The 26,706-nt window shown below is 43.1% G+C and overlaps 1 protein-coding gene across 2 annotated transcripts in view; it reads right to left on the reverse strand.

The window, feature by feature from the left end:
* Positions 1 to 26,706, reverse strand: part of LOC140736658 (guanine nucleotide exchange factor VAV3) — a 464,504-nt gene that overhangs the window by 151,389 nt on the left and 286,409 nt on the right. For both annotated transcript variants that reach the window (XM_073062466.1, XM_073062465.1), the window contains 3 exons: positions 15,599 to 15,708; positions 14,825 to 14,926; positions 3,718 to 3,815 (listed from right to left, as the gene is read on the reverse strand). In XM_073062466.1, the coding sequence (XP_072918567.1) occupies positions 3,718 to 3,815; positions 14,825 to 14,926; positions 15,599 to 15,708 (310 nt within the window). The remainder of the gene's footprint in view (positions 1 to 3,717; positions 3,816 to 14,824; positions 14,927 to 15,598; positions 15,709 to 26,706) is intronic.

A 26,706-nucleotide genomic window follows, 5' to 3' on the forward strand; every position in this document is an offset into this window, starting at 1 on the left:
CCCCTGCTATTTGTGATTTTTATAAATGACCTGGATGTAGAGGCAGAAGGATGGGTGAGTAAGTTTGTGGATGACACGAAGATTGGAGGAGTTGTGGATGGAGCTGTCAGTGGTCGAAGGTTACAAGAGGATATAGACAGGTTGCAGAGTTGGGCAGGAAAATGGCAGATGGAGTTCAATCTGGATAAGTGTGAGGTGATGCATTTTGGAAGGACAAACCAGAAGACTGAGTACCGAATTAATGGTTAGTTACTTAATAGTGTGGATGAACAAAGGGACCTTGGGGTTCAAATCCATACATCCCACAAGGTCGCTGCGCAGGTTGATAGGGTAGTTAAGAAGGCCTATGGGTTACTAGGCTTCATTAACAGGCGGATTGAATTCAAGAATAGAGAGGTCATGTTGCAACTCTACAAATCTCTGGTGAGACCGCACTTAGAGTATTGTGTTTAATTCTGGTCACCTCATCATAGGAAGGATGTGGAAGCTATGGAGAGGGTACAGAGGAGATTTACCTAGATGTTCAAACAACACACACAAAACGCAGACCCTGACGAAGGGTCTTAGCCCGAAACGTCGACAATGCTTCTCCTTATAGATGCTGCCTGGCCTGCTGTGTTCCACCAGCGTTTTGTGTGTGTTATTTGAATTTCCAGCATCTGCAGATTTCCTTGTGTTTACCTGGATGTTGCCTGGTTTGGAGAACATGTCATATGAAGCAAGGTTAGCAGAGCTGGGACTCTTCTCTTTGGAGCGTAGAAGAATGAGAGGGGACTTGATAGAGGTCTACAAGATTATGAGAGGCATGGATAGGGTGGATAGTCAGTACCTGTTTCCCAGGGCACCAATAGCAAACACCAGAGGGCATATGTACAAAATAAAGGGAGGGAAGTTTAGGGGAGACATCAGGGGTAAGTTTTTTTACTTACACAGAGGGTGTAAGTGCCTGGAATGACTAGCCAGGGATGATGGTGGAGGCTAAAACATTAGGGGTATTTAAGAGCCTCTTGGACAGTCACATGGATGAAAGAAAAATAGAGGGTTATGGGGTAGTGTGGGTTTAGTACTTTTTTTTAAGGATTATATGGGTTGGCACAACATGGAGAGCTGAAGGGCCTGTACTGTGCTGTAATGTTCTATGGTTCTAAAAGAAATGCTTACAAAAGGTTCAAAAACTAGGTAATGACAGAGATCTGAAAGATTATAAGGGTTGCAGGAAGGTGCTTAAGAATGAAATTAGGAGAGCCAGAAGGGACCATGAGAAGGCCTTGGAGAACAGGGTTAAAGAAAACCCCAAGGCATTCTATAAGTATGTGAAGAGCAAGAGGATAAGACGTGAGAGAATAGGACCAATCAAATGTGACTGTGGAAAAGTGTGCAGAACACCGGAGGAGATAGCAGATGTACTTAATGAATACTTTGCTTCAGTATTCACTATGGAAAAGGATCTTGGCAATTGTAGGGTTGATTTACAGCAGATTGAGCATATAGTAAGAGGATGTGCTGGAGACTTTGGAAAGCATCAAGTTGGAGAAGTCTCTGGGACTGGACGAGATGTTCCCCAGGCTAAAGTGAAAGGCAAGGGATGAGATTGCTGAGCCTCTGGCAATGATATTTGCATCATTAATGGGGACGGGGAGGTTCCAAAGTATTGGAGGGTTGCAGATGTTGTTTCCTTATTCAAGAAAGGGAGTAGAGCTATCCCAGGAAATTATAGACCAGTAAGTCTTACTTCAGTGGTTGGTAAGTTGATGGAAAAGATCTTGAGGCAGGATTTATGAACATTTGGAGAGGCATAATATGATTAGGAATAGTCAGCATGGCTTTGTCAAAATAAGGTCGTGCCTTAAGCGACTGATTGAATTTTCTGAGGATGTGACTAAATACATTGATGAAGATAGAGCAGTGGATGTAGTGTATATGGATTTCAGCAAGGCATTTGATAAGGTACTCCATGCAAGGCATTGAGGAAGTAATGAGGCATGGGATCCAAGGGGACCTTGCTTTGTGGATCCAGAATTGGCTTGCCCACAGAAGGCAAAGAATGGTTGTAGACGGGTCATATTCTGCATGGAGGTTGGTGACCAGTGTTGTGCCTCAGGGATCTGTTCTGGGACCCTTACTCTTCGTAATTCTTATAAATTACCTGGATGAGGAAGTGGAGGGATGGGTTAGTAAGTTTGCTGATGACACAAAGGTTGGAGGTGTTGTGGATAGTGTGGAAGGCTGTCAGAGGTTACAGCGGGACTTCATAGGATGCAAAACTGGGCTGAGAAGTGGCAGATGGTTCATTTTGGTAGGTCAAATATGATGGTAGAACATAGTATTAATGGTAAGACTCTTGGCAGTGCGATGGATCAGAGTGTATAGATGAGGAGCCCTAAACTGTTCACAATACTCAAGGTGAGGCCTCTCCAGTGCCTTTTCAAGTCTCAGCTACCCTCTTCTCATTGTTACCATACAGAAGCCTGAAGATACACACTTAGCGCTTCTGGAACAGATTCTTCACCTCTGCCATATGATTCCTGAACTGACATTGAACCCATGAACACTACCTCACTTTTTAAAAATATTATTTCTGTTTTTGCACTATCTCACGGCACATCCTGGTGATAACAAACCTGATTCTGATTCTAAAAGCAAAGATGTAACATTGAAAGTTTATAAAGCACTGGTGAGGCCTCACTTGGAGTATTGTGAACAGGTTTGGACCTCTCATCTTAGAAAGGAGGTCCTGAAACTGTAGAGGATTCAAAGGAGGTTCATGAAAATGATTCCGGGAATAAACGGCTTGTCTTATAAAGTGTTTGATGGCTCTGGGCCTATTCATTAGAATTCAGAAGAATAAGTGGTGACCTCATTGAAATCTATTGAATGGTGAAAGGCCTTGATAGAGTGGATGTGGAAAGGATGTTTCCTATGATGGGAGAGTCTAGGACCACAGGACACAGACTCAGAATAGAGGTGCGTTCTTTTATTTGATGAAGGGGAGTTTCTTTATCCAGAGAGTGATGAATCTGCGAAATTCCTTGCCACAGGCAGCTTGGAGGCCAAGTCTTTATGTAGTGTATATTTAAGGCAGAGGTTGATAGACTGTTGAATGGTCAGGGCACGAAGAAATGGTGGAGAAGACTTGATGAGCCAAATGGCCTAATTCTATTCTTATGAACTTGTAGTAAAAAAAATATGATTAGCTTGGATCTGACACAAGGCTGTGGGGAGTGCAGGTCAGTGGGATCAGTTTGGGACTGATACAGGGTTGTGGGGAGAGCAGGTCAGTGGGATCAGTTTGGGACTGATACACGGCTGTGCTGAGAGCACGAGAATTATGATTGAATTGGCGACTGTCAGGGCTGTGGGGAGAGTGTGGGGTAACAGAATTAGTTTGGTGTCTGTCATAGGGCTGGGGGAAGTGCGGAGCAGTGGGATTAATTTGGAGTCTGGCACTGCTGTGAGGAGAATGCGAGGCCCTGGGATTAGTTTAGGATTGTTGCAGGGCTGTGGGAAAAATGCAGAACATGATTAGTTTCAGGTCTGACACAGGGCTTTGTGGAGAATGTGGGGAATGGGATTAATTTGGAGATTGATTTCATTCTAAAATGTTGAGCCTGTCACATCCATTGGCGCCATGGTGCAAACATTTCTTCCTCAGCGTGTGTTAGTGATGGTGCACCTATCGGGGTGCATCAGCAATGGCGCGTTCTGTTGGTTCATTACCTGCTTCCGCTTTGCTGCAAACTCCAATTCTGCCTAAACACTCCTTGTGTGCTCCTGTTCCACACGTTGTGCACAAATATCCCTGGTAAAATATCCCTCTGAGGAAAAAGCAGAAGCCAACATTAAAACAACTGACTATGCACATTGACTTGAAGAAGTAGAATGGAAGGGTGAACCAGATCCTGAGGCACTCAGGAGTGGCCAGACAGAGAAGCACAGCTTGGACGCACAGGGGAAGGTGTGCAAGAGGATAAAAGATGGGGAAGGTTAGGATGGAAATCTGGCACTTTGAGAGCATCAAGTGAGTGCAGGAGAATATCGCAAGGTTTTGCCATGACCGATTCTGTACCTTAGTCTCTTCCCACCTTGAAGCATTGCTTCATTCTTTAATTCCAACAATATACAGATCATGAGCAGCCATAAACCCATTGACTGAATACACACACTTGAGGGGGTGGGGATGAGGGAGAGAGGAAGAGAGGGAGAGGGAGAAGGGGTGGGGAGAGAGAAGGAGAGGGGAGAGAGGGAAAGGGAGGGGGAGGAGAGGGATGGAGGAGAGTAGGAGGTAGACTTGAGAGAGGGATGAGAGGGTGAGGGAGAGGAAGAGCGAGAGGGAAAGAGAACAAACACACAGCCTTTGTATGATGAAATCTATCATTTAATGACACAAAGGTTGGAGGTGTTGTGGATAGTGTGGAGGGCTGTCAGAGGTTACAGAGGGACATTGATGGGATGCAAAACTGGGTTGAGAAGTAGCAGATGGAGTTCAACACAGATAAGTGTGAAGTGGTTCACTTTGGTAGGTCAAATATGATGGCAGAATATAGTATTAATGGTAAGACTCTTGGCAGTGTGGAGGGTCAGAGGGATCTTGGGGTCCGAGTCCATAGGATGCTCAAAGCAGCTGCACAGGTTGACTCTGTAGTTAAGAAGGCATACGGTGTATTGGCCTTCATCATCGTGGAATTGAATTTAGGAGCCGAGAGGTAATGTTGCAGCTATAATGGACCCTGGTGAGACCCCACTTGGAGTACTGTGCTCAGTTCTGGTCGCCTCACTACAGGAAGGATGTGGAAGCCATAGAAAGGGTGCAGAGGAGATTTACAAGGATGTTGCCAAGATTAGGGAACATGCCTTATGAGAATAGATTGAGTGAACTCGGCCTTTTCTCCTTGGAGTGTCGGAGGATGAGAGGTGACATAATAGAGGTGTATAAGATGATGAGAGGCATTGATCGTGTGGATAGTCAGGGGCTTTTTCCCAGGGCTGAAATGGTTGCCACAAGAGGACACAGATTTAAGGTGCTGAGGAGTAGATACAGAGGAGATGTCAGGGGTAAGTTTTTTACTCAGAGAGTGGTGAGTGCGTGGAATGGGCTGCTGGCAATGGTGGTGGAGGTTGATACAATAGGGTTTTTTTAAGAGACTTTTGGATAGGTACATGGAGCTTAGAAAAATAGAGAGATACAGGTAAGCCAAGTAATTTCTAAGGTAGTGACATGTTCAGCACAACTTTGTGGGCTGAAGGGCCTGTATTGTGCTGTAGGTTTTCTAGGTTTCTATTTCACTCCATTTCCCAACTAAGTTCCTCCAGCATCTTGTTTGCAACAATTTCTCTATTTACATCAGAGAGACTATTTTGATGAAGGTTATCAATCAGGGAATAGCTCTTTCTCTCTCTCCATCAGAACAGCTTTATCATAAGGCCATAAGACATTGGAGCAGAATTAATCTATTCAGCCCCTCGAGCCTATCCACCATTTTATCATGGCTGATTTATTATCCCCATCAATCCCATTTTCCTGCCGTCTTATAGACTAGTGAGTCTTATTTCAGTGGTTGGTAAGTTGATGGAGAAGAACCTGAGAGGTAGGATTTATGAACATTTGGAGAGGCATATATGATTATGAATAGTCAGCATGGCTTTGTCAAAGGCAGGTCATGCATTAAGAGCCTGATTGAATTTTTTGAGGATGTGACTAAACACATTGATGAAGGAAGAGCAGTAGATGTAGTGTATATGGATTTCAGCAAGGCATTTTTTTAAGGTACCCCAAGCAAGGCTTATTGAGAAAGTAAGGAGGCATGGGATCCAAGGGGACTTTGCTTTGTGGATCCAGAACAGGCTTGCCCACAGAAGGCAAAGAGTGGTAAATTGGTCATATTCTGCATGGAGGTCAGTGACCAGTGGTGTGCCTCAGGGACCTGTTCTGAGACCCCTACTCTTCGTGATTTTTATAAATGACCTGGATGAGGAAGTGGAGGGATGGGTTAGTAAGCTTGCTGATGACACAAAAGTTGGAGGTGTTATAGATAGTGTGAGGGCTGTCAGAGATGACAACGGGACATTGATAGGATGTAAAACTAGGCTGAGAAGTGGCAGATGGAGTTCAGCCACATAAGTGTGAGGTGGTTCATTTTGGTAGGTCAAATATGATGGCAGAATATAGTATTAATGGTAAGACTCTTGTCAGTGTGAAGGATCACAAGGATCTTGGGGTCTGAGTCTGTAGGATACTCAAAGCTGCTGTGCAGGTTGACTGTGGTTAGGAAGGTATACAGTGCAGTGGCATTGGGATTGAGTTTAGTAGCCGAGAGGTAATGTTGCAGCCATAATAGGACCTTGGCCAGACCCTTCATGGAGTACTGTGCTCATTTCTGGTCGCCACACTACAGGAAGGATGTGGAAACCTTTGAAAGGGTGCGGAGGAGATATACAAGGGTGTTGCTTGGATTGGGGAGCATGCCTTATGAGAATAGGTTCGGCCTTTTCTTCTTGGAACGATGGAGGATGAGAGGTGACCTGATAGAGGTGTACCAGATGATGAGAGGCATTGATCGTGTGGATAGTCAGAGGCTTTTTCTCAGGGTTGAATGGCTAGCACGAGAGGGCATAATTTTAAGGTACTTGGAAGAAGGTACGGAGGAGATGTCAGAAGTAAGTTTTTTACGCAGTGTGGTGAGTGTGTGGAATGGGCTGCCGGCGAGGGTGGTGGAGGCAGATTTGATAGGGTATTTTAAGAGACTCCTGAATAGGTACATGGAGATTAGAAAAATAGAGGGCTATGGGTAACCCTAGGCAATTTCTAAGGTAAGGACATGTTTGGCACAGCATTGTGGGCTGAAGGGGCTGTATTGTGCTGTAGGTTTTCTATGTTTCTCTCTGCAATATTTGATGCTCTTGCTAATCAAGAATCTATCAACTTCTGCTTTAAATAAACTCAGTTACTTGGCCTCTGCAACAGTCTGTGGCAATGAATTCCACAGATTCACCACTCTCTAGTTGAAGAAATGCTCCTCAGCTATATTTTAAATGGTCACCCCTCTAATCTAGTCTTAGACTCTCCCACCACAGGAAAGATCCTCTCCACATCCACTATCAAGGCCTTTCGCCATCCAATAGACTTCAATTAGGTCACCTAGTTTCTTCTGAATTCTAGCGAATACAGGCCTAGAGCCATCAAAAGCTCTTCATATGACAAACAGTTCAATCCTGGAATCATTTTCATTAAACTCCTTTGAACCCTCTCCAGTTTCATACATTCTTTCTAGATAATGGGCCCAAAACTGCTCACAATACTCCAAGTGAGGCCTCATCAGTGCTTTATCAAGTCTCAAAATTATATCCTTGCTTTTATATTCTAGTCCTCTTGAAATGAATGCTAACATCGCATTTGGCTTCCTCACCACAGATTCAAACTACAAATGAAACTTCAGGAAATCAGGCACAAGGACACCCAAGTCCCTTTGCGCCTCAGTTTTTTTCTATCTTTTCTCCACTTAGAAAATAGTCTGCTCTTTCATTTCTTCGACACTTCATGGCACTGTATTCCATTTGCCACTTCTTTGTCCATTCTTCTAATCTGTCCATATCCTTCTGTAGCCTCTCTACTTCCTCAAGACTACCTGCGCTCCTGCATATCCTTTGCAGAATTTGCCACAAAGCCACTAACTCCATCACCCAAATCACTGACATAGAATGGAACAAGAAATGGTCCCAATACTGACCCCTGTGGAACACCACTAGTCAGCAGCAACAAATCAAAATAAGTTCCCTTATTTCCCACTCTTTGCCTTTTGCCAATCAGGCAATAATACCCAATGCTAGTGTCTTTCCTGTATAGCATGGGCTGTTATCTTGTTAAGCAGGCTCATGTGTGACACCTTGTCAAAGGCCTTCTGAAAATCCAAGTACACAAGATTAACCAATTCTCCCTTGTCTATCTTGCTTATCACTTCTTCAAGGAATTCCAACAGATTTGTCAGGCAAGATTTTCCCTTAAGGAAACCATGCTGACTATGGCCTAGTACCCTGAGACCTCATCCTTAATAATTGACTCCAATATCTTCTCAAACACTGAGGTCAGATTAACTGATCTATAATTCCCTTTCTTCTATTTCTTTCCCTAATGAAAGAGTGGAATGACACTTGCAATTTTCCAGCCTTCTGGAACCATTCCAGAATTTAGTGATTTTTTGAAAGGTCACCTCTTTCAGAACTCTGGTGTGTACACCATCTGGTCCAGGTGACCTGTCTACCTTCATACCATTCAGTTAACCAAGAAATTGCTATCTAGTTATGCTAATTTCACACACTTTTTGCCCCTTGACACCTGGAATTTCCACTATACTGCTAGTGTCTTCCACAGTGAAGACTGATACAAAATACTTGTTCAGTTTATCTGCTATTATGTTGCCCCCATTATACCTCTCCAGCATTGTTTTCCAGTGGTCCAATATCCACTCTCTCCTCTTTTACACTTTATGTATTTGAAAAATCTTTTGATATCCTCCTTAATATTATTGGCTATCTTACTTTCATGGAGAGAATGTTTGCTATGGTGGAAAAGTCTAAGACCAAAGGGCACAGTCTCAGAATAGAAGGGTGTCCTTTTAGAACAGAGTTGAGGAGGAATTTCTTAGGCAAAGAGTGGTGAATCTGTGCATTTCTTTGCCACAGGCAGCTGTGGAGGCCAAGTCTTTATGTATATTTATGGCAGCGGTTGATATATTCTTGACTGGTCAGATCACGAAGGGATATGGGGAGAAGGCAGAATACTGGGGCTGAGAGGATCAGCCATGATGAAATGGCGAAACAGAGTTGATGGGCCAAATGGTCTAATTCTTGTCCTATATCCTGTGATCATATAACTTTAAATTCACCGGTGTTATAATTTCAAAATATCTGTCCTGAGTCCAGCATGTAACTGCCACTACAAAGAAGGCAACCCAGCATTTCTACTTAGAAGCTTGCGAAGATTCAGCATATCATCTAAAATTCTGACAGCCTGTGGAGAGTATATTGACTGATTGTATCAAGGCCTGGTGTAGAAACAACAGATTTGTCCTGAAGGAAACCATACTGACTACAGCCTATTTTATCATGTGCCTCCAACTACGCCAAAACTACATCCTTAATACAGGGCTCCAACGTCTTCCCAATCACTGAGGTCAGACTAAATGGGCTATTTCCTTTCTTCTGCTTCTCACTTCTTGAAGAGTGGAGTGACTTTTGCAATTTTCTATTCATCCAGAAGTATGCCAGAATCAATTGATTCTTGAACAATTATTACTAATGCCTCTGCAATCTCTTCAGCTAATTCTTTCAGAACCACAGGGTGAAATCCATCGGTCCAGGTAACTTATCTACAATCAGACCCTTCAGTTTCCCAAACACCTTCTCCCTAGTAATAGCAACTGCATTCACTACAGCCCTCTGACACTCTCAAATTTCTGACATACTGTTAGTATCCTCCATAGTAAAGAATGATGTAAAATATTTATTCAGTTCATCTGCCATTTCTTTGGCTCCCCCCTTCCAATTACTACCACTCCAGCATCATTTTCCAGCGGTCCAATATCTATTCGCGTCTCTCTTTTATTCATTATATATTTGAAAAATACTTTTGGTATCCTCTTTGATATGATTGGCTAACTTACATTAATATTTCATCTTTTCTCTCCTAATTGCTTTTTAGTTACGGTGTGTTGGTTTTTAAAAGTTTCCCAATCCTCTAACTTCCCACTAATTCAGAAAACTGAGGGGTGACTTCATTGAAACCTATCAAACGATGGAAGGCCTTGATAGGGTGAATGTGGAGAGGATGTTTCCTGTGGTGGGAGTATCTAAGACCAAAGCACACAGCCTCAGAATAGAGAGGTGTGCTTTAGAACAGTGATGAGAAACAATTTCTTCAGCCAGACAGTGCTGAATCTGTGGAATTCTTTGCCACAAGCAGCTGTGGAGACAAAGGCTTTATATATATTTAAGGCTGAGGTTCTTGATTGATTCTTGATTGTCAGGACATAAAGGGATATGGGGGAAGGTAGGAGGTTGGGGCTGAGCAAAAATGGATCAGCCATGATGAAATATTGGAGCAGACTCAATGGGCCAAATACTCTAATTTTTGCTCAATTATATGCCCTCTCTTTTGCTTTTATGTTAGCTTTAACTTCTCTTGTCAGCCTTGGTTGTGTTATCCTGTCCTTGGAATATTTCTTTGGGATGTACATATCCTGTGAATTCTGAATTGCTCCCAGAAACTCCAGCCATTGCTGCTGTTCCGTCATCTCTGCTAGTGTTCCCTTCTGACCAACTGTGGCTAGCAATTCTCTCACACCTCTGCAATTCTTTTTACTCCACTCTAACATTTGATTTTAGCTCCTCTCAAATTTCAAGGTGAATTCTATCATATCATGATAACAGTCTCCAAAGGGTTTCTTACCTTAAGCTCGCTATTCAAATCTGGTTCATTACATCACACACAATCCAGAACAGCTAATCCCCTAGTGGGCTCAAACACTTAAAAAGCTGCCATTTAGGCATTCTACAAACTCTTTGTCTTGGGATCCAAAATCATCACCAATCTGATTGTTCAATCTACCCGAGTATTTAAATCCCCCATGACTATCGTAACATTGCCCTTTTGACATACAATTTCTATCTCCCATTGTAATTTGTCAACCACATATAGACTAGTGTCTTATAAAGGCTCAGCATTATCTCCTTGCTTTTATATTCTATTCCCCTTGAAATAAATGCCAACATTGCACTTACCTTCTTCTTCACAGACTCAACCTTCTGGATGGTCTTGCACAAGGACTAAGTTCCTCTGTACCCCAGATGTTTGAAAGTTCTAGCAAACCTGCCCGGAAGGATCTTGGTCCCCCTCGGGTTCAACTGTGATACATCACTTCGTACAGGTCATACCTTCCTCAGAAGAAATCCCAATAATCCAGAAACCTGAAACCTGCCTCCTGCACCAATTCCTCAGACATGCATTCATCTGCTAAATCACACTATTCTTGCGCTCACTGGCATGTGGCACAGGCAGCAATCCAGAGATTACTGTCCAGCTCAGGACATTAGTCATTTCTACACAATCGCCGAACCTGAGTGAGCTATGTTTCCTCAGGCTGAATCTCTGAATTAACTGGTGCTCTAACTATGGAATCCCTTATCACTACTGCAGGCCTCTTCTCTCCCCTTCCCTCTGAACACCAGAGACAACCTCAGTGCCAGAGACCCAGTTACTATTGTGCTCCCTGGTAGGGTATACCCCTCAACAGTATCCACTACTGTATACTTGTTATTGAGGGTAGTGGCCACAGGGGTATTATGCATTGGCTGTGCATTTCTTTTCCCTCTTCTGACAGTCACTCAGGTACCTGTGTCAGGCAGCTTAGGGGTGACTATCACCCTGTAGCTCCTACCTAACACTTCCTCATTTTCCCCTATGAGCTGCAGCTCCAGTTACAGAAAAGTACAGCAAAGAAACAGGTCCTTTGGCCCATCCAGCCCATGCCAAAACATTTAAACTGCTGACTCCCAATGACTTGTACATTCTCTGAGGAGCTCTTTAACACGTTCTCTGAGGAGCTGCAGATCAGTGCACCTGGCGCAGATGGGGGTATCCAGAAGCTGGAAGTCTCCCAGAATTCCCACATCTCACACAAAGAACACAACACAGTCCAGAGCCATTCGTACCATAAGACCATAAGACATAGGAATAGGATGTGGAGATTTCCTGGTGGTGGCTGATGGAGTAGCAGCAATCTTCTGTTGCTCCAACTCTAATTATCTTACTATTTCCAACCTGTCTTGAAACCTTTTTAAGTGTGATTTTTTTCATTATGGCTACATCAAGGAGTGGCAGAGGTACTAAAAAGGATCATCCTTTGGATAATCCTGCTTCTTTGGATTCTATTATGGATTTGCTGCAAAGTCATATATGAGAAGACTCTGAGAAGCTTCAACAATTCAGCTCTAAATTTAAACAAATAGAGGGTAAATTGGACTCTATTCAGCAAACTCTTAATGAACACGATAAACGTATAAAAATAATGAGGCAATGTTGTCGTCTCTGGAAACGGAAGTGGATGAACTGCAAAGCTTTGTGAAAAGCAATCGAAGTCCAATGAAAAGCTAAGACAGAAGATTATCAACATAGTAAACAGAAGTAGAAGGAACAACCTACGGGTTCTGGGTCTCGAAGAATTAATCAAAGGTAATCATCCTATGGAATTCTTTGAAAATTTTCTGTAAGAATTATTTCCGGAAATTTTGGCATCTTTGCCTATGATTGACCGAGTTCACAGGTCCCCCGTATTTCATTCTCCTAACAGAGATAGACCAAGATCCATAATCATTTGCTTTCATGAATTTAAAACAAACGATCTGTTAATATGCGAATCTCTTCGAAGAGGCATGATTCCCTATCGTGGCGGCAAGATTAGAACCGTGGAAGTCCACCCGCCGGAGGTTATGCAGCAATGTGCTAAGTTCAAAGAAGTTATGTCCAGCTCACCTCAGAATCACACTTAAAAACAGATCTTTTGAATGGTTTCGGTCGATTGCTGAAGCATAAAGGTTTTTAAAATCCGAAGGCTAGCTGCTTAGTCTGTCCTTTCATGAAAACACAAGATTAAATGGGAAATTTTTAATTCGCAAATCCCGTCGAAAGGGCATGATTCGTATAAAGTAGAATATTAAGATTCCCGAAGACTATTTGCTTGAGGTTATGCAGGAATGTGCTAAGTTTAAACAAGCTTTGCTGGAATTTTTTTTTATTAAGGGTTAACCCGTCCCTTGGCTACCTAGTTTGTCTGAGAATCTCATTAAAGATGGACCTTTTGATCGGTTTCGTTGGAATGCTGAAGCTTAAAGATTTAAATTTTTTTTTAAAGCCAACTGCTTATCCTTTTTTTTCATGAAGATATAAAATTAAATTTTTAATGTCTTTCAGTATGAATAATGGTAATTTTTACTTTTGGCAAACCTTTGTAACCAATTTCCTTTTTTTTTTAATACTGTATTTTTGAAATACGAGAATTGAATCTCTTGTCTGGAAATTGTTTAGGCTAGGTTGGAATATAAACATCTTGAAACTATTTGGAGTGATCACCAGGTTTTTTGGGGGGTTGTCCGTAGTTGTAGATGTTGGCTTTCTATTGGTTGACTTTCTTTCTTTGGGAGGTGGGCGGGGGAATGGTTTCCCCCCAGAAGCTGTTTTTGAATGTTTTTTAGCCAACTTGTTGCTTGGTTACCATTTCTCAAGGTTTATGGATTGGTTTTAACTTACATTTTAACCCTTTCTTTAAATTATTCTAAAAATGGGCCAAACTATTGATCTACTCAGTTTTAACATGACAGGGTTAAATCACCCTGTCAAACGTAATAAGATTTTTGCTTATATCGGGAAATTTAAGGTCCCTATTATATTTTTTTTTACAAGAAACTCAAATACACAAATGTGATAATTTACGTATTTTTTTAGCCGTTTGAATGGACTTTGTTTTCATTCGTCCTTTCAGGCCAAATCTAGAGGAGTTTTGATTCTTATAGATTATACACTTTCCTTTGTCCAACACAAAGTAGTCTCTGATATGAAGTGACGTTTTGTTATAGTTTCAGGAAAACTAGAAAATAAATTAATAGTATTTGCCGATGTGTATGCCTCCAATGTAGATGATCCAGGATTCTTTGAGCGTTTTTTTTCATTTCTACCAGATTTAAGTCTTTATTCTTTGACCCACCTACAATTACTCTTTGTCTTCTGTGGGCAAGCCAGTTCTGGATCCACAAAGCAATGTCCCCTTGGATCCCATGTCTCCTCACTTTCTCAATAAGCCTTGCATGGGGTACCTGATCAAATGCCTTGCTGAAATCCATATACACTACATCTACTGCTCTTCCTTCATCAATGTGTTTAGTCACATCCTCAAAAAATTCAATCAGGTTCGTAAGGCACAACCTGCCCTTGACAAAGCCATGCTGACTATTCCTAATCATATTATACCTCTCCAAATGTTCATAAATCCTGCCTCTCAGGATCTTCTCCATCACCATCTCCATCTTCTATCTGAACTGCTTGGCATTCTCCCGTTCTACATCTGACAGCTTTTACTGTCTGTTCTTTGTGGTCCCTTTGGCAATTGACCTCATTGACCTATCAGTCAGGCCAGCACTAGCTAGTGCTGGCCTTACCCTTTGACATTCTCTTAGACCATCCACCCCCAACTTTAAACTAACTTGGTTTCTTACTTCCTCATCCCAGTGAAGGGTTTTAGTGGTGAAACCTTTATTGTTTCCCCCTCCATGGATGCTAACTGACCTATTGTTATCAACATTTTCTATTGCTCTTTTTCTGCCTGATCCACCACGCCCCCCACCCCCCCACCCCACACAGCTGGAAGCAACTCCTAACCTCAGCTCCACTGCGCCACCTCTATATTTCCAGATCTTGTCTATCCAAAGCCCAGACCAGCTTGGGACTTCCTAAGCGACTGGAGCCACCTCCTCTCTGAGAAAGTTGGTGGCTGGTTGTTTTTCTGTTTTTTACAGAGTTGCATATGGGGACCTGGAGTTAAAGCTGAAGTTTAGAAGCAAACGCCAGGAATGGGGGCTAGAGGTGGAACTGAAGGTCAGGAGCTGGAGCTGCAGCTGGTTTAGAACTAAAAGCCGGAGATTGGAGCTGAAGCCTAAGTTTAGAAGCAAAAGCAGGAGATGGGAGCATGAGCTGGAGCTGAAGGTCAGAAGTAAAAGCTGGAGATGGGAGCTGGAGCTGGGAGTTGTAGTCAAAGGAATATCGTGAACCAGAAAGACTCACCGGAGCAACATGCGGCAGGCAGAGCAGACAGTGACCTGGGCGAAAGTGTACATGGTGAAACTGTGCTCATTACTGCTACCATGCTCTGGGCGAATGTTGGACCTACAGCAGAACAGAGAACATGTGCAGCTGTCAGGTGAACCTATAAATCCTGAGCCCCCAGAAGCAGCACAGATACAGTCAACAGCTCGAAAAAGGACATATTCTGAGTGTCGGAAAGCATGGGAAATAATGAACGAGTGACACCAGTTTGTTCCTGGTGCAGGAACAATTACTCTGTGATCTGCCACAGTTGTCCTGCTCGTTACACTCACAGGGGTGTGTGGTCCAGATACAGGAATGTCAGTGACCAACCATGTGGATGGTCACTGTCTTTTCCCCATGGCTGGGGAGTCCAAAATTAGAGAGCAGAGATACAAAAGGAGGGAGATTTAAAGGAGATCAGAGAGGTAACTTTACAGAGAGGATGGTGAGTACTAATGAGTTGTCAGAGGAAGTGGTTAAGGTGGGTACAAATGCAACATTTAGATGGTTACTTGGAAGGGACAGGTTGGAGGGTTATGGGCTAAACACTAAATGCCAACAATAGCGAGGATGCTGTGGTCAGCATGGACCATTTGGGCCAAAGGCCCTGTTTCTATGGTATATTACTCTATGACTCAATGAGTTTATGTGTGAAAGTACACTGAAGTGCATTTTCCTATCCCAATGTCAGTTGGTGATTTAGGACCCTCTCCCGGTGAGAGCAAGTGTGTGTGCTGTAATAATACTCACAGCGCCATTGCAAACTGCTCTAGCCACTTCTTCTTCAATTCCTTGGTTCTACAGAAGAATTCAAAGCCATTGTGCCCATGGAGATGTGTGAGGTAGAATCCATGGGACCACTGTGTCAATAGGAGAGAGATGGAGTTAGACACGCTGACAACCAATCATTTACAAATTCCATTCCAGCAGGAATCTTACAGCCTCACTGGAAGTCTTCCTGCAGTCAAGAAATGAGGCGGTGATGTGGCTCTGTTGGTAAGAGATAGAATTACATCTTTAGAAAGAAGTGACATGGGGTCAGAAAATGTTGAATCTTTGTGGTTGGAGTTAAGAATCTGCAAGAGTAAAAAAAACCATTAAGGAAATCATATATAGGCCTCCAAATAGTAGCAAAAATGTGGGTTGAGATTGTGAAGGGAGCTGGAAAAGGCATGTAATAAGGGTAATGACACAATTATGATGGGGGACTTCAATATGAAAGGAGACTGGGAAAACCAGGTTGGTGTCAGATCTCAAGAAAGGGAATTTGTTTAATGCCTACGAGATGGCTTTTTAGAGCAGCATGTGTATGAGCCAACAAGGGGAAAGGCTATCTTAGATTGGGTTTTTTAATTGAAGCAAGGGGTGGAGAGTGAAGAAGTAAATGCATCTCAGAGAGAAGCCTTTTTTTTAACTGATTGGGGAAAAGAGGCTAGACTGCACAGGTGTGTGACATAGCGCGCCAAAGGTTTAAAAGTTAGGAAATGAGTTAGGACGGGTGACGGAAGTGTGTGTAGGGGAACACTTTGGTTCTAGTGATCACAACACCAGTAGTTTCAACTTGATCATGGATAAAGATAGATCTGGTCCTTGGGTTGAGGTTCTAAACTGGACAAAGGCCAAATTTGAAGAAATGAGAAAGGATCTAAAAAGCGTGGATTGGGACAGGTTGTTCTCTGGCAAGGATGTTGTTGGTAAGTGGAAGGCGTTCAAAGGAAAAATTTTGAGAGTGCAGAGTTTGTATGTTTCTGTCAGTATTAAAGGCAAAGTGAATAAGGATAAGGAATAAGGTTTTGGAGAAGGAAGTCGGAGGATTAGAATGGGAGTGCGGCAGGAGCCATCTTGAATTTTTCTTATTCTCATTGGAGTTAAGAGAGGCGGGACTATGCAGGCGTGTGACGGCGGGCAGTGAAGTGGGGAAGATTTAAAAAGGACACAGCCTTATACAGTGGGCAGCATCATTTGCGGGCAGTGGAGTGAGCCGGGAGCAGAGTGAGGGCTTAAGGGCTTGGGCTCAACGGGCTTAGGTGGAAGTGGGCAAGGCAAGGTAGGTTTAGGTTTCAGTTTTTCCAGTTATTTGAGGAAGGGGAAGTATGAGTGTGAGGGCAGCTTGTTGTTTTCGGTGTCGGATGTGGGAGGTCCTGGAGTCTCCTAGCACTCCCGGACGTCCACATCTGCGCCAGGTGCGCCGAGCTGCAGCTCCTAAGGGACCGTGTTAGGGAAATGGAGCTGCAGCTCGATGACCTTCGTCTGGTCAGGGAGAGTGAGGAGTTGATAGAGAGGGGTTACAGGCAGGTGGTCACACCGGGACCACGGGAGGCAGACAGGAGGGTCATGGTTAGGAGGGGGAAGGGGAAGAGTCAGGTACTAGAGAGTACCCCAGTGGCTGTACCCCTTGACAATAAGTACTCCTGTTTGAGTACTGTTGTGGGGGACAGCCTACCTGGGGGAAGCAACAGTGGCCGTGCCTCTGGCATAGTATCCAGCCCTGTAGCTCATAAGGGTAGAGGAAGGAAGAGGAAGGCAGTAGTAATAGGGGACTCAATAGTTAGGGGGTCAGATAGGTGATTCTGTGGACACAGTCAGGAGACCTGGATGGTAGTTTGCCTCCCTGGTGCCAGGGTTCGGGATGTTTCTGATCGCTTCCAAGATATCCTGAAGTGGGAGGGTGAGGAGCCAGAGGTCGTGGTACATATAGGTACCAATGACATAGGTAGGAAAAGGGAAGAGGTCCTGAAAAGAGAATACAGGGAGTTAGGAAGGCAGCTGAGAAGAAGGACCACAAAGGTAGTAATCTCGAGATTACTGCCTGTGCCACGTGACAGTGAGTGTAGGAATGGAATGAGGTGGAGGATAAATGTGTGGCTGAGGGATTGGAGCAGGCGGCAGGGATTCAAGTTTCTGGATCATTGGGACCTCTTTTGGGGCAGGTGTGACCTGTACAAAAAGGACAGGTTACACTTGAATCCTAGGGGGATCAATATCCTGGCGGGGAGATTTGCTATGGCTACTGGGGAGACTTTAAACTAGAATGGTTGGGGGGTGGGAATCAATTTGAAGAGACTAGGGGAGAGAAGGTTAGTTCACAAATAGAGAAAGCTAGTAGACAGTGTGTGAGGGAGGATAGGCAGGTGATAGAGAAGGGGAGCGCTCAGACCGAAGATGTAGGGGAGAAGGAAGAAAAAGATAATAAAGTTGATCGCATCGTTAGGGATAAACAGAGTGGAAGAAGTTTCTTAAATGCATCTATTTTAATGCTAGAAGCATTGTAAGAAAGGTGGATGAGTTTAGGGCATGGATTGATACCTGGAAATATGATGTTGTAGCTATTAGTGAAACATGGTTGCAGGAGGGGTGTGATTGGCAACTAAATATTCCTGGATTTTGTTGCTTCAGATGTGACAGAATCGGAGAGGCAAGAGGAGGAGGTGTTGCATTGCTTGTCCGAGAAAATATTACAGCAGTGCTTTGGCAGGATAGATTAGGGGGCTCATCTAGGGAGACTATTTGGGTGGAATTGAGGAATGAGGTGCTCGAGGAATATAAAGAATGTAAAAAGAACCTTAAGAAAGAAATTAGAAAAGCTAAAAGATACGAGGTTGCTTTGGCAAGTAAGGTGAAAATAAATCCGAAGGGTTTCTACAGTTATATTAATAGCAAAAGGATAGTGAGGGATAAAATTGGTCGGAGTGGACAGCTATGTGTGGAGCCGAAAGAGATGGGGGAGATCTTGAACAATTTCTTTTCTTCAGTATTCACTAAGGAGAAGGATATTGAATTGTGTAAGGTAAGGGAAACAAGTAGGGAAGTTATGGAAACTATGACAATTAAAGAGGAGGAAGTACTGGTGCTTTTAAGGAATATAAAAGTGGATAAATCTCCGGGTCCTGACAGGATATTCCCTAAGACCTTGAGAGAAGTTGGTGTAGAAATAGCAGGGGCTCTGACAGAAATATTTCAAATGTCATTAGAAACAGGGATGGTGCCGGAGGTCTGGCGTATTGCTCATGTGGTTCCATTGTTTAAAAAGGGTTCTAAGAGTAAACCTAGCAATTATAGGCCTGTCAGTTTGACATCAGTGGTGGGTAAATTAATGGAAAGTGTTCTTATAAATAGTATATATAAGTATCTGGATAGACAGGGTTTGGTTAGGAATAGTCAGCATGGATTTGTGCGTGTAAGGTCATGTTTGACAAATCTTATTGAATTTTTTGAAGAGGTTACGAGGAAAGTTGATGAGGGTAAGGCAGTGGATGTAGTCTATATGGACTTCAGTAAGGCTTTTGACAAGGTTCCGCATGGAAGGTTAGTTAGGAAGGTTCAATAGTTAGGTATTAATACTGAAGTAGTAAAATGGATTCAACAGTGGCTATATGGGAGATGCCAGAGAGTAGTGGTGGATAACTTTGTCAGGTTGGAGGCCAGTTACTAGTGGTGTGCCTCAGGGATCTGTATTGGGTCCATTGTTGTTTGTCATATACATAAATGATCTGGATGATGGGGTGGTAAATTGGATTAGTAAGTATGCAGATGATACTAATGTAGGTGGCGTTGTGGATAATGAAGTAGGTTTTCAAAGCTTGCATAGAGATTTAGGTAAGTTAGAAGAGTGGGCTGAACGATGGCAGATGGAGTTTAATGCTGATTAGTGTGAGGTACTACATTTTGGTAGGGATAATCCAAATAGGACATACATGGTAAATGGTAGGGCATTGAAAAATGCAGTTGAACAGAGTGATCTAGGAATAATGGTGCATAGTTCCCTGAAGGTGGAATCTCATGTGGATAGGGTGGTGAAGAAAGCTTTTGGTATGCTGGCCTTTATAAATCAGAGCTTTGAGTATTGGAGTTGGGATGCAATGTTAAAATTGTACAAGGCATTGGTAAGGCTGAATTTGGAGTGTTGTGTACAGTTCTGGTCACTGAATTCTAGGAAAGATATTAACAAAATGGAGAGAGTACAGAGAAGATTTACTAGAATGTTACCTGGGTTTCAGCACCTAAGTTACAGGGAAAGGCTGAGCAAGTTAGGTCTTTATTCTTTGGAGCGTAGAAGGTTGAGGGGGGAATTGATAGAGGTATTTAAAATTATGAGGGGGATAGATTGAGTTGACATGGATAGGCTTTTTCCATTGAGAGTAGGGGAGATTCAAACAAGAGGACATGAGTTGAGAGTTAATGGGCAGAAGTTTAGGAGTAACACAAGGTGAACTTCTTTACTCAGAGAGTGGTAGCTGTGTGGAATGAGCTTCCAGTAGAAGTGGTAGAGGCAGGTTCGGTATTGTCATTTAAAGTAAAATTCGATAGGTATATGGACAGGAAAGGAATGGAGGGTTATAGGCTGAGTGCGGGCCAGTGGGACTAGGTGAGTGTAAGCGTCGGCACGGATTAGAAGGGCCGAGATGGCCTGTTTCCGTGCTGTAATTGTTATATGGTTATATTGGTTCTCTAGTGATATTGGAACTCTGATAAAGAAGAAGAGAGAGATGTATGACATATATAGGAAACAGGGAGCAAATAAGGTACTTGAGGAGTATAAAAAGTGCAAAAAAAATACTTAAGAAAGAAATTGGGAGGGCTAAAAGAAGAGATGCTTTGGCAGTAAAGATGAATGATAATCCAAAGACCTTCTACAGGTATATTAAGAGCAAAAGGATAGTAAGGGATAAAATTGGTCCTCTTGAAGATCAGAGTGGTCGGCTATGTATGGAACCAAAAGAAATGGGGGAGATCTTAAATGGTTTTTTTGTGTCTGTATTTACTAAGGAAACTGGCACGGAGTCAATGGAAATGAGGCAAACAAGTAGTGAGGTCATAGAACCTATACAGATTAAAGAGGAGGAGGTGCTTGCTAACTTGAGGCAAATCAAGAGTAGATAAATCCCCAGAACCTGACTGGGTATTCCCTTGGACCTTGAAGGAGACTGGTGCTGAAATTGCAGGGGCCCTGGCAGATATATTTAAAATGTCGGTATCTACGGGTGAGGTGCCGAAGGATTGGAGGATATCTCATGTTGTTCCATTGTTTAAAAAAGGCACTATAAGTAATCCGGGAAATTACAGGCCGGTAAGTTTGACGTCGGTAGTAGTAAATTATTGGAAGGAGTACTAAGAGATAGGATCTACAAGTATTTCAATAGACAGGGACTTTTTGGGGAGAGTCAACACAGCTTTGTGCGTGGTAGGTCATGTTTAGCAAATCTATTAGAGTTTTTCGAGGAGGTTACAAGTGGATGAAGGGAAGGCAGTGGATGTTGTCTACGGTCCCGCATGGGAGGTTAGTTAGGAAGATTCAGTTGCTAGGTATACATGGTGAGGTAGTAAATTGGATTAGACACTGGCTCAATGGGAGAAGTCAGAGAGTGGTAGTGGAGGATTGCTTCTCCGAGTGGAGGCCTGTGACTAGTGGTGTGCCACAGGGATCAGTGCTGGGTCCATTGTTATTTGTCATCTATATCAATGATCTGGATGATAATGTGGTTAATTGGATCAGCAAATTTGCTGATGATACAAAGATTGGAGGTGTAGTGAGGAAGGCTATCAAAGCTTGCAGAGGGATCTGGACCAGCTGGGAAAATGGACTGAAAAATGGCAGATGGAATTTAATACAGACAAGTGTGAGGTATTGCATTTTGGAAGGAAAAACCAAGGTAGAACATCCAAAGTAAATGGTAGGGCACTGAGGAGTGCAGTAGAACAGAGGGATCTAGGAATACAGATACAAAATTCTCTGAAAGTGGCGTCACAGGTAGATAGGGTAGTAAAGAGAGCTTTTGGTCCATTGGCCTTTATAAATCAAAGTATTGAGTATAAGAGTTGGAATGTTATGGTGAGGATGTATAAGGCATTAGTGAGGCCGAATTTGGAGTATTGTGTGCAGTTTTGGTCACCGAATTATAGGAAGGATATTAATAAGGTTGAAAGAGTGCAGAGAAGGTTTACAAGGATGTTGCCGGGACTTGAGAAACTGAGTTACAGAGAAAAGTTGAATAGGCTGGAGCATAGAAGAATTAAGGGAGATTTGATAGAGGTATATAAAATTATGATGGCTATAGATAGAGTGAATGCAAGCAGGCTTTTTCCACTGAGGCTAGGGGAGGAAATAAAAACTAGAGGACATGGGTTAAGGGTGAAGGGGGAAAAGTTTAAAGGGAACATGGGGGGGGGCTTCTTCACACAGAGAGTGGTGGGAGTGTGGAATGAGCTGCCAGATGAAGTGGTAAATGCGGGCTCACTTTTAACACTTAAGAAAAACTTGGACGGGTACATGGATGAGAGGTGTATGGAGGGATATGGGCCAGATGCAGGTCAGTGGAACTAGGCAGAAAAATGGTTTGGCACAGACAAGAAGGGCCAAACGGCCTGTTTTTGTGCTGTAATGTTCTGTGGTTCTGTGGGTGCTGCATAATAACACCGATTAGTCAGCTTGATGTAAAAAGACCCTTAGATCACAGTGATCATAATATGACTGAATATATACTGCAATTTGAGAGGGAAAAGCATAAGTCACATGTATTAGTATTGCGATGGAATAAAGGGAATTACAGAGGCATGAGAAAGGAGCTTGCCCTTGTGGATTGGAGGGGCATACTGGCGGGGTTAACGGCAGAGCATAGATGGCTGAAGTTTCTGGGAATAGTTCATAAGGCGCAGAATAGATACGTGCCACAGAAGAAGTAGTTCTCAAATGACAAGGGTAGGCAGCCGTGGCTGACAACAGAAGTTAAGGACTGTATAAAAGCCAAGGAAAGGGCATATAAGGTTGCAAAAGTGAGTGGGAAGCTGGAAGATTGGGAAGCTTTTAAAATCCAACAAGAGGCAATTAAAAAAGCTATAAGAAGGGAAAAGATGAAATATGAGGGCAGACAAGCTAATGATATAAAGCAGGATACTAAAAGTTTTTCAATTTATATAAAAAAGAGAGGTGAGAATTTTAATATTGGACCACTGGAAAATGATTCTGGTGAGGTAGCAATGGGGGACAAAGAAATTGCTGAGGAAGTTATTAAGTACTTTGCTTCATTCTTTTCTGTGGAAGACACTAACTGTATGCTGGAGGTTTGTGAGTGTCAGGGAGCAGGATAAGTGCCATTGGTATTATGAAAGAAAAAGTGCTAGGAAAACAGAAAGGTCTTAAGGTGGACGTTTCCTGAGAGAGGTTGCTGAAGAGATAATGGATGTATTAGTTATGATCTTTCAAGAATCACTTGATTCTAGCATGGTCCCGGATGACTGCAAAATTGCAAATGTCACTCCAGTCTTTAAGAAGGGAGAAAAACAAAAGAAAGGAAATTATACACCAGTTAGCCTAAACTCAGTGGTTGGGAAAATGTTCAAGTCCATTATTAAGGATGAGGTTTCAAGGTACTTGGAGTCTAATAATAAAATAAGTCAATTTCAGCATGGTTTCTTTTAAGGGAAATCTTTCCTGACAAATCTGTTTGAGTTCTTTGAGGCAGTAACCTCGCTGCCTTCAACTGCATCTCTCCCCTTTCACACATATCTGCTCTTACCCCAACTTCCCGCCACCCTACCAGGGATAAGGTTTCTCTTGTCCTCACCTATCACCCCACCAGCCTCTACTTCCAACGCATAATTCTCTGTAACTTCCACCATCTCCAACAGGATCCCATCACCAAGCACATCTTTCGCTTCACCCATTTTCTGCTTTCTGCAGGGATTGCTCCTGACGTGACTTCCTTGTCCATTTGTCCCTCCCCACTATTCTCCCTCCTGGCACTTATCAGTGGAACAAGTGTTACCCCTGCCCCCGCCACACCTCCTCTCTCACTACCATTCAGGGCCCCAAACAGTCTTTCCAGGTGCAGTGACACTTCATCTGTGAGTCTGCTGGGGTCATATACCGTATCCAATCCTCCTGGTGTGCCTCCTTTATATTGGTGAGACCTAATGTAGAATGGGAGTCCACTTCACCTAGCATCTACCTACGTTCCATCTGCCAGAGAAGCAGGATCTCCTGGTGGCCACCCATTTTAATTCCACTTCCCATTCTCCTTTTGATATGTCAATCCATGGACCCTCTACTGTCACGATGAGGCCACACTCAGGTTGGAGGAACAAGGCCTTATATTCTGTCTGGGTAGTCTCCAACCTGACTGCATGAACATCGATTTCTCAAACTTCCGGTAATGCCTCCACCCTCCATCCCCTTTTCCCTCTCTCACCTTATTTCCTTGTCTGCCCATCGCCTCCCTCTGGTGCTCTTCCCCCCCCCCTTTCTTTCTTCCATGGTTTCTTCTATCAGACTCCCCAGTTCTTCAGCACTGTATCTGCTTCACGAATCAACTTCCCAGCTCTTTGCTTCATCCCTCCCCCTCCTGGTTTCACTTATCACATTGAGTTTCTACCAACTCTCCCCAGACCGTTTAAATCTTCTCCTCATGTTTTTTTCTCCAGTCCTGTTGAAGGGTATCGGTCCAAATTGTCGACTGTACTCTTATGTAGTTCCTCCAGCATTTGGTGTGTGAAGCTCTAGGTTAAGTTTTTTTCCCCTCCCTTTCTTTATATCAGCTCAGCTAGGACAGTAAAGATGCCAGGCAGGATAATGCAATGCTCCTCTTCCCGGATGTGGGAAGGCAGGGAGACCTCCAGTGTCCCTGACGACCATAACTGTGAGATATGCAGCCAACTGCAGCTTATAACAATCCATGTTAAGTAGTTGGAACTGGAACTGGATGAACTCCACATCATTCAGGAGGCTGAAGGGGTGATAGATTGGACATTTAGAGAGGAAGGTACACCAAAGGTGCAGGACATAGGAAACTGGCTGACAGCCAGGAAGAGGAAAGGGTTTGGGTCTACAGAAGTGCAAAACCTCACACTTGTTGGCATCAAATTCCATTTCAGCCCATTTTTCCAGTTGATACAGACCACTCTGCAAGCCATGATAGCCTTCCTCACTGTCCACTACATCACTACATCCCCAGTCTTGGTGTCATCTGCAAATTTGCTGATCCAGTTAACCATATTATCATCCAGATGATCGACATAGATGACAAACAACAAAAGACCACGCTTCAATCCATGCGGCACACCACATGTCACAGGCCTCCAGTCAGAGAGGCAAACATCTACAAACTCTCTGTCCTCTCCCACAAAGCTAATGTTCAATCTAATTTACTACTTCATCCTGAATGTCGAGCAACTGAACCTTCTTGACCAGCCTCCCATGTGGGACCTTGTCAAATCCCTTATTCAAGTCCATGTAGACAACATCCACTGCTTTACCTTCATCCACTTTCCTCGCCACTTCCATGAAAAAAATTCTGTAAGATTCTCTATAAACTCTATAAGATTGATTAGACATGACCAGTGATGCATGAAGCCATGCTGACTATTCTTAAACAGTTCATGTCTATCCAAATACTTATATATCTGGTCCCTTAGAATACCTTTTAACAACTTTTCCACAACTGACGTCAGACTCTATGGTCTATAATTTTCCAGTTTTTTAAACAGCAGAACAAGTTTTCTATCCTTTAATCCTCTGCTACCTCTCCTGTTGCTAAGGATGTTTTAAGTATCTCTTCTAGGGCCCCAGCAATTTCTTCACTTGTCTCCTATAGGGTCCAAGGGAATACCTTGTCAGGCCCTGGGGATTTATAACTGTCACCCTGATCTGCCTCAGGATAGCATACTCCTCCTCCTCCTCTATAATCTGTACAGGGCCCATGAAGTTGATACCACTTTGCCCTACTTCTATGGATTGAATCCATCTCCCTGTAGTTGCATGTAGCTGCAAATAATGTATTTAAGATTTCCCTCATGTCTTTTGGCTCCACACATGGATTATCACTCAGGTCTTCTAGAGGACCAATATTGTCCCTAGCAACTTCAGACCTTCTTTTAGAACACAGATCATAGAAATCTGCAGCACAATATTGTGCTGACTCTAGGAGCTGTCTAGAATTTTCCTACTGCATAGGCCTCTATTTTTCCAAGCTCCATGTATCTATCTAAAAAGACCCAATTGTATCTGCGTCTACCACTAATGCTGGCAATACATTCCATGCACCCACCACTCTCTGTGTGAAAAACATACTTCCAACATTCCCCTTATACCTTCTTCCACAAAACTTTAAACTATGCCCACTTGTATTAGCTATTTCAGCCTTGGACAAAGCCTCTGGCTATCCACACGGTCAATGCCTTGCATCATTTTATACATCTCTTTCAGGTCACCTCTCATCCTCCATTGCTCCAAGGAGAAAAGGCCAAGTTCACTAAACCTGTTCTCATAAGACATGCTCTCCAATCCAGACAACATTCCTGTAAATCTCTACTGCACTCTCTCTGCAGTATCCACATCCTTGAGATAACCAGAATTGAACACAGTACTCTGTGGGGTCTAACTAAGGTCTTATATAGTCTTCATAATTTCTTTCTTAAGTGTTTTCTTGCATTTCTTGTACTCCAGAAGCACCTAAGTTGTTCCTACTTGTCTGTACCTGCTATGTACCTCTTTTTTTTCTCTTAATTAGGACTTCAATCTCTCTTGAAAACCAAGGTTCCCCATGCTTGTCATCTTACATTTTATTCTGACAGGCACATATAAACATTGTACTAAATACATTTATTTATGAAAGCTAAACATAGAAAATAGGTGCAGGAGTAGGCCATTCGGCCCTTCAAGCCTGCACCACCATTCAGTATGATCATGGCTGATCATCCAACTCAGAACCCTGTACCTGCTTTCTCTCCATACCCCCTGATCCCTTTAGCCACAAGGGCCATATCTAACTTCCTCTTAAATATAGCCAATGAACCAGCCTCAACTGTTTCCTGTGGCAGAGAATTCCACAGATTCACCACTCTCTGTGTGAAGAAGTTTTTCCTCA

This window comes from Hemitrygon akajei, chromosome 12, assembly GCF_048418815.1.
Source record: "Hemitrygon akajei chromosome 12, sHemAka1.3, whole genome shotgun sequence".
In the NCBI taxonomy this organism is placed as follows: Eukaryota; Metazoa; Chordata; class Chondrichthyes; order Myliobatiformes; family Dasyatidae; genus Hemitrygon; species Hemitrygon akajei.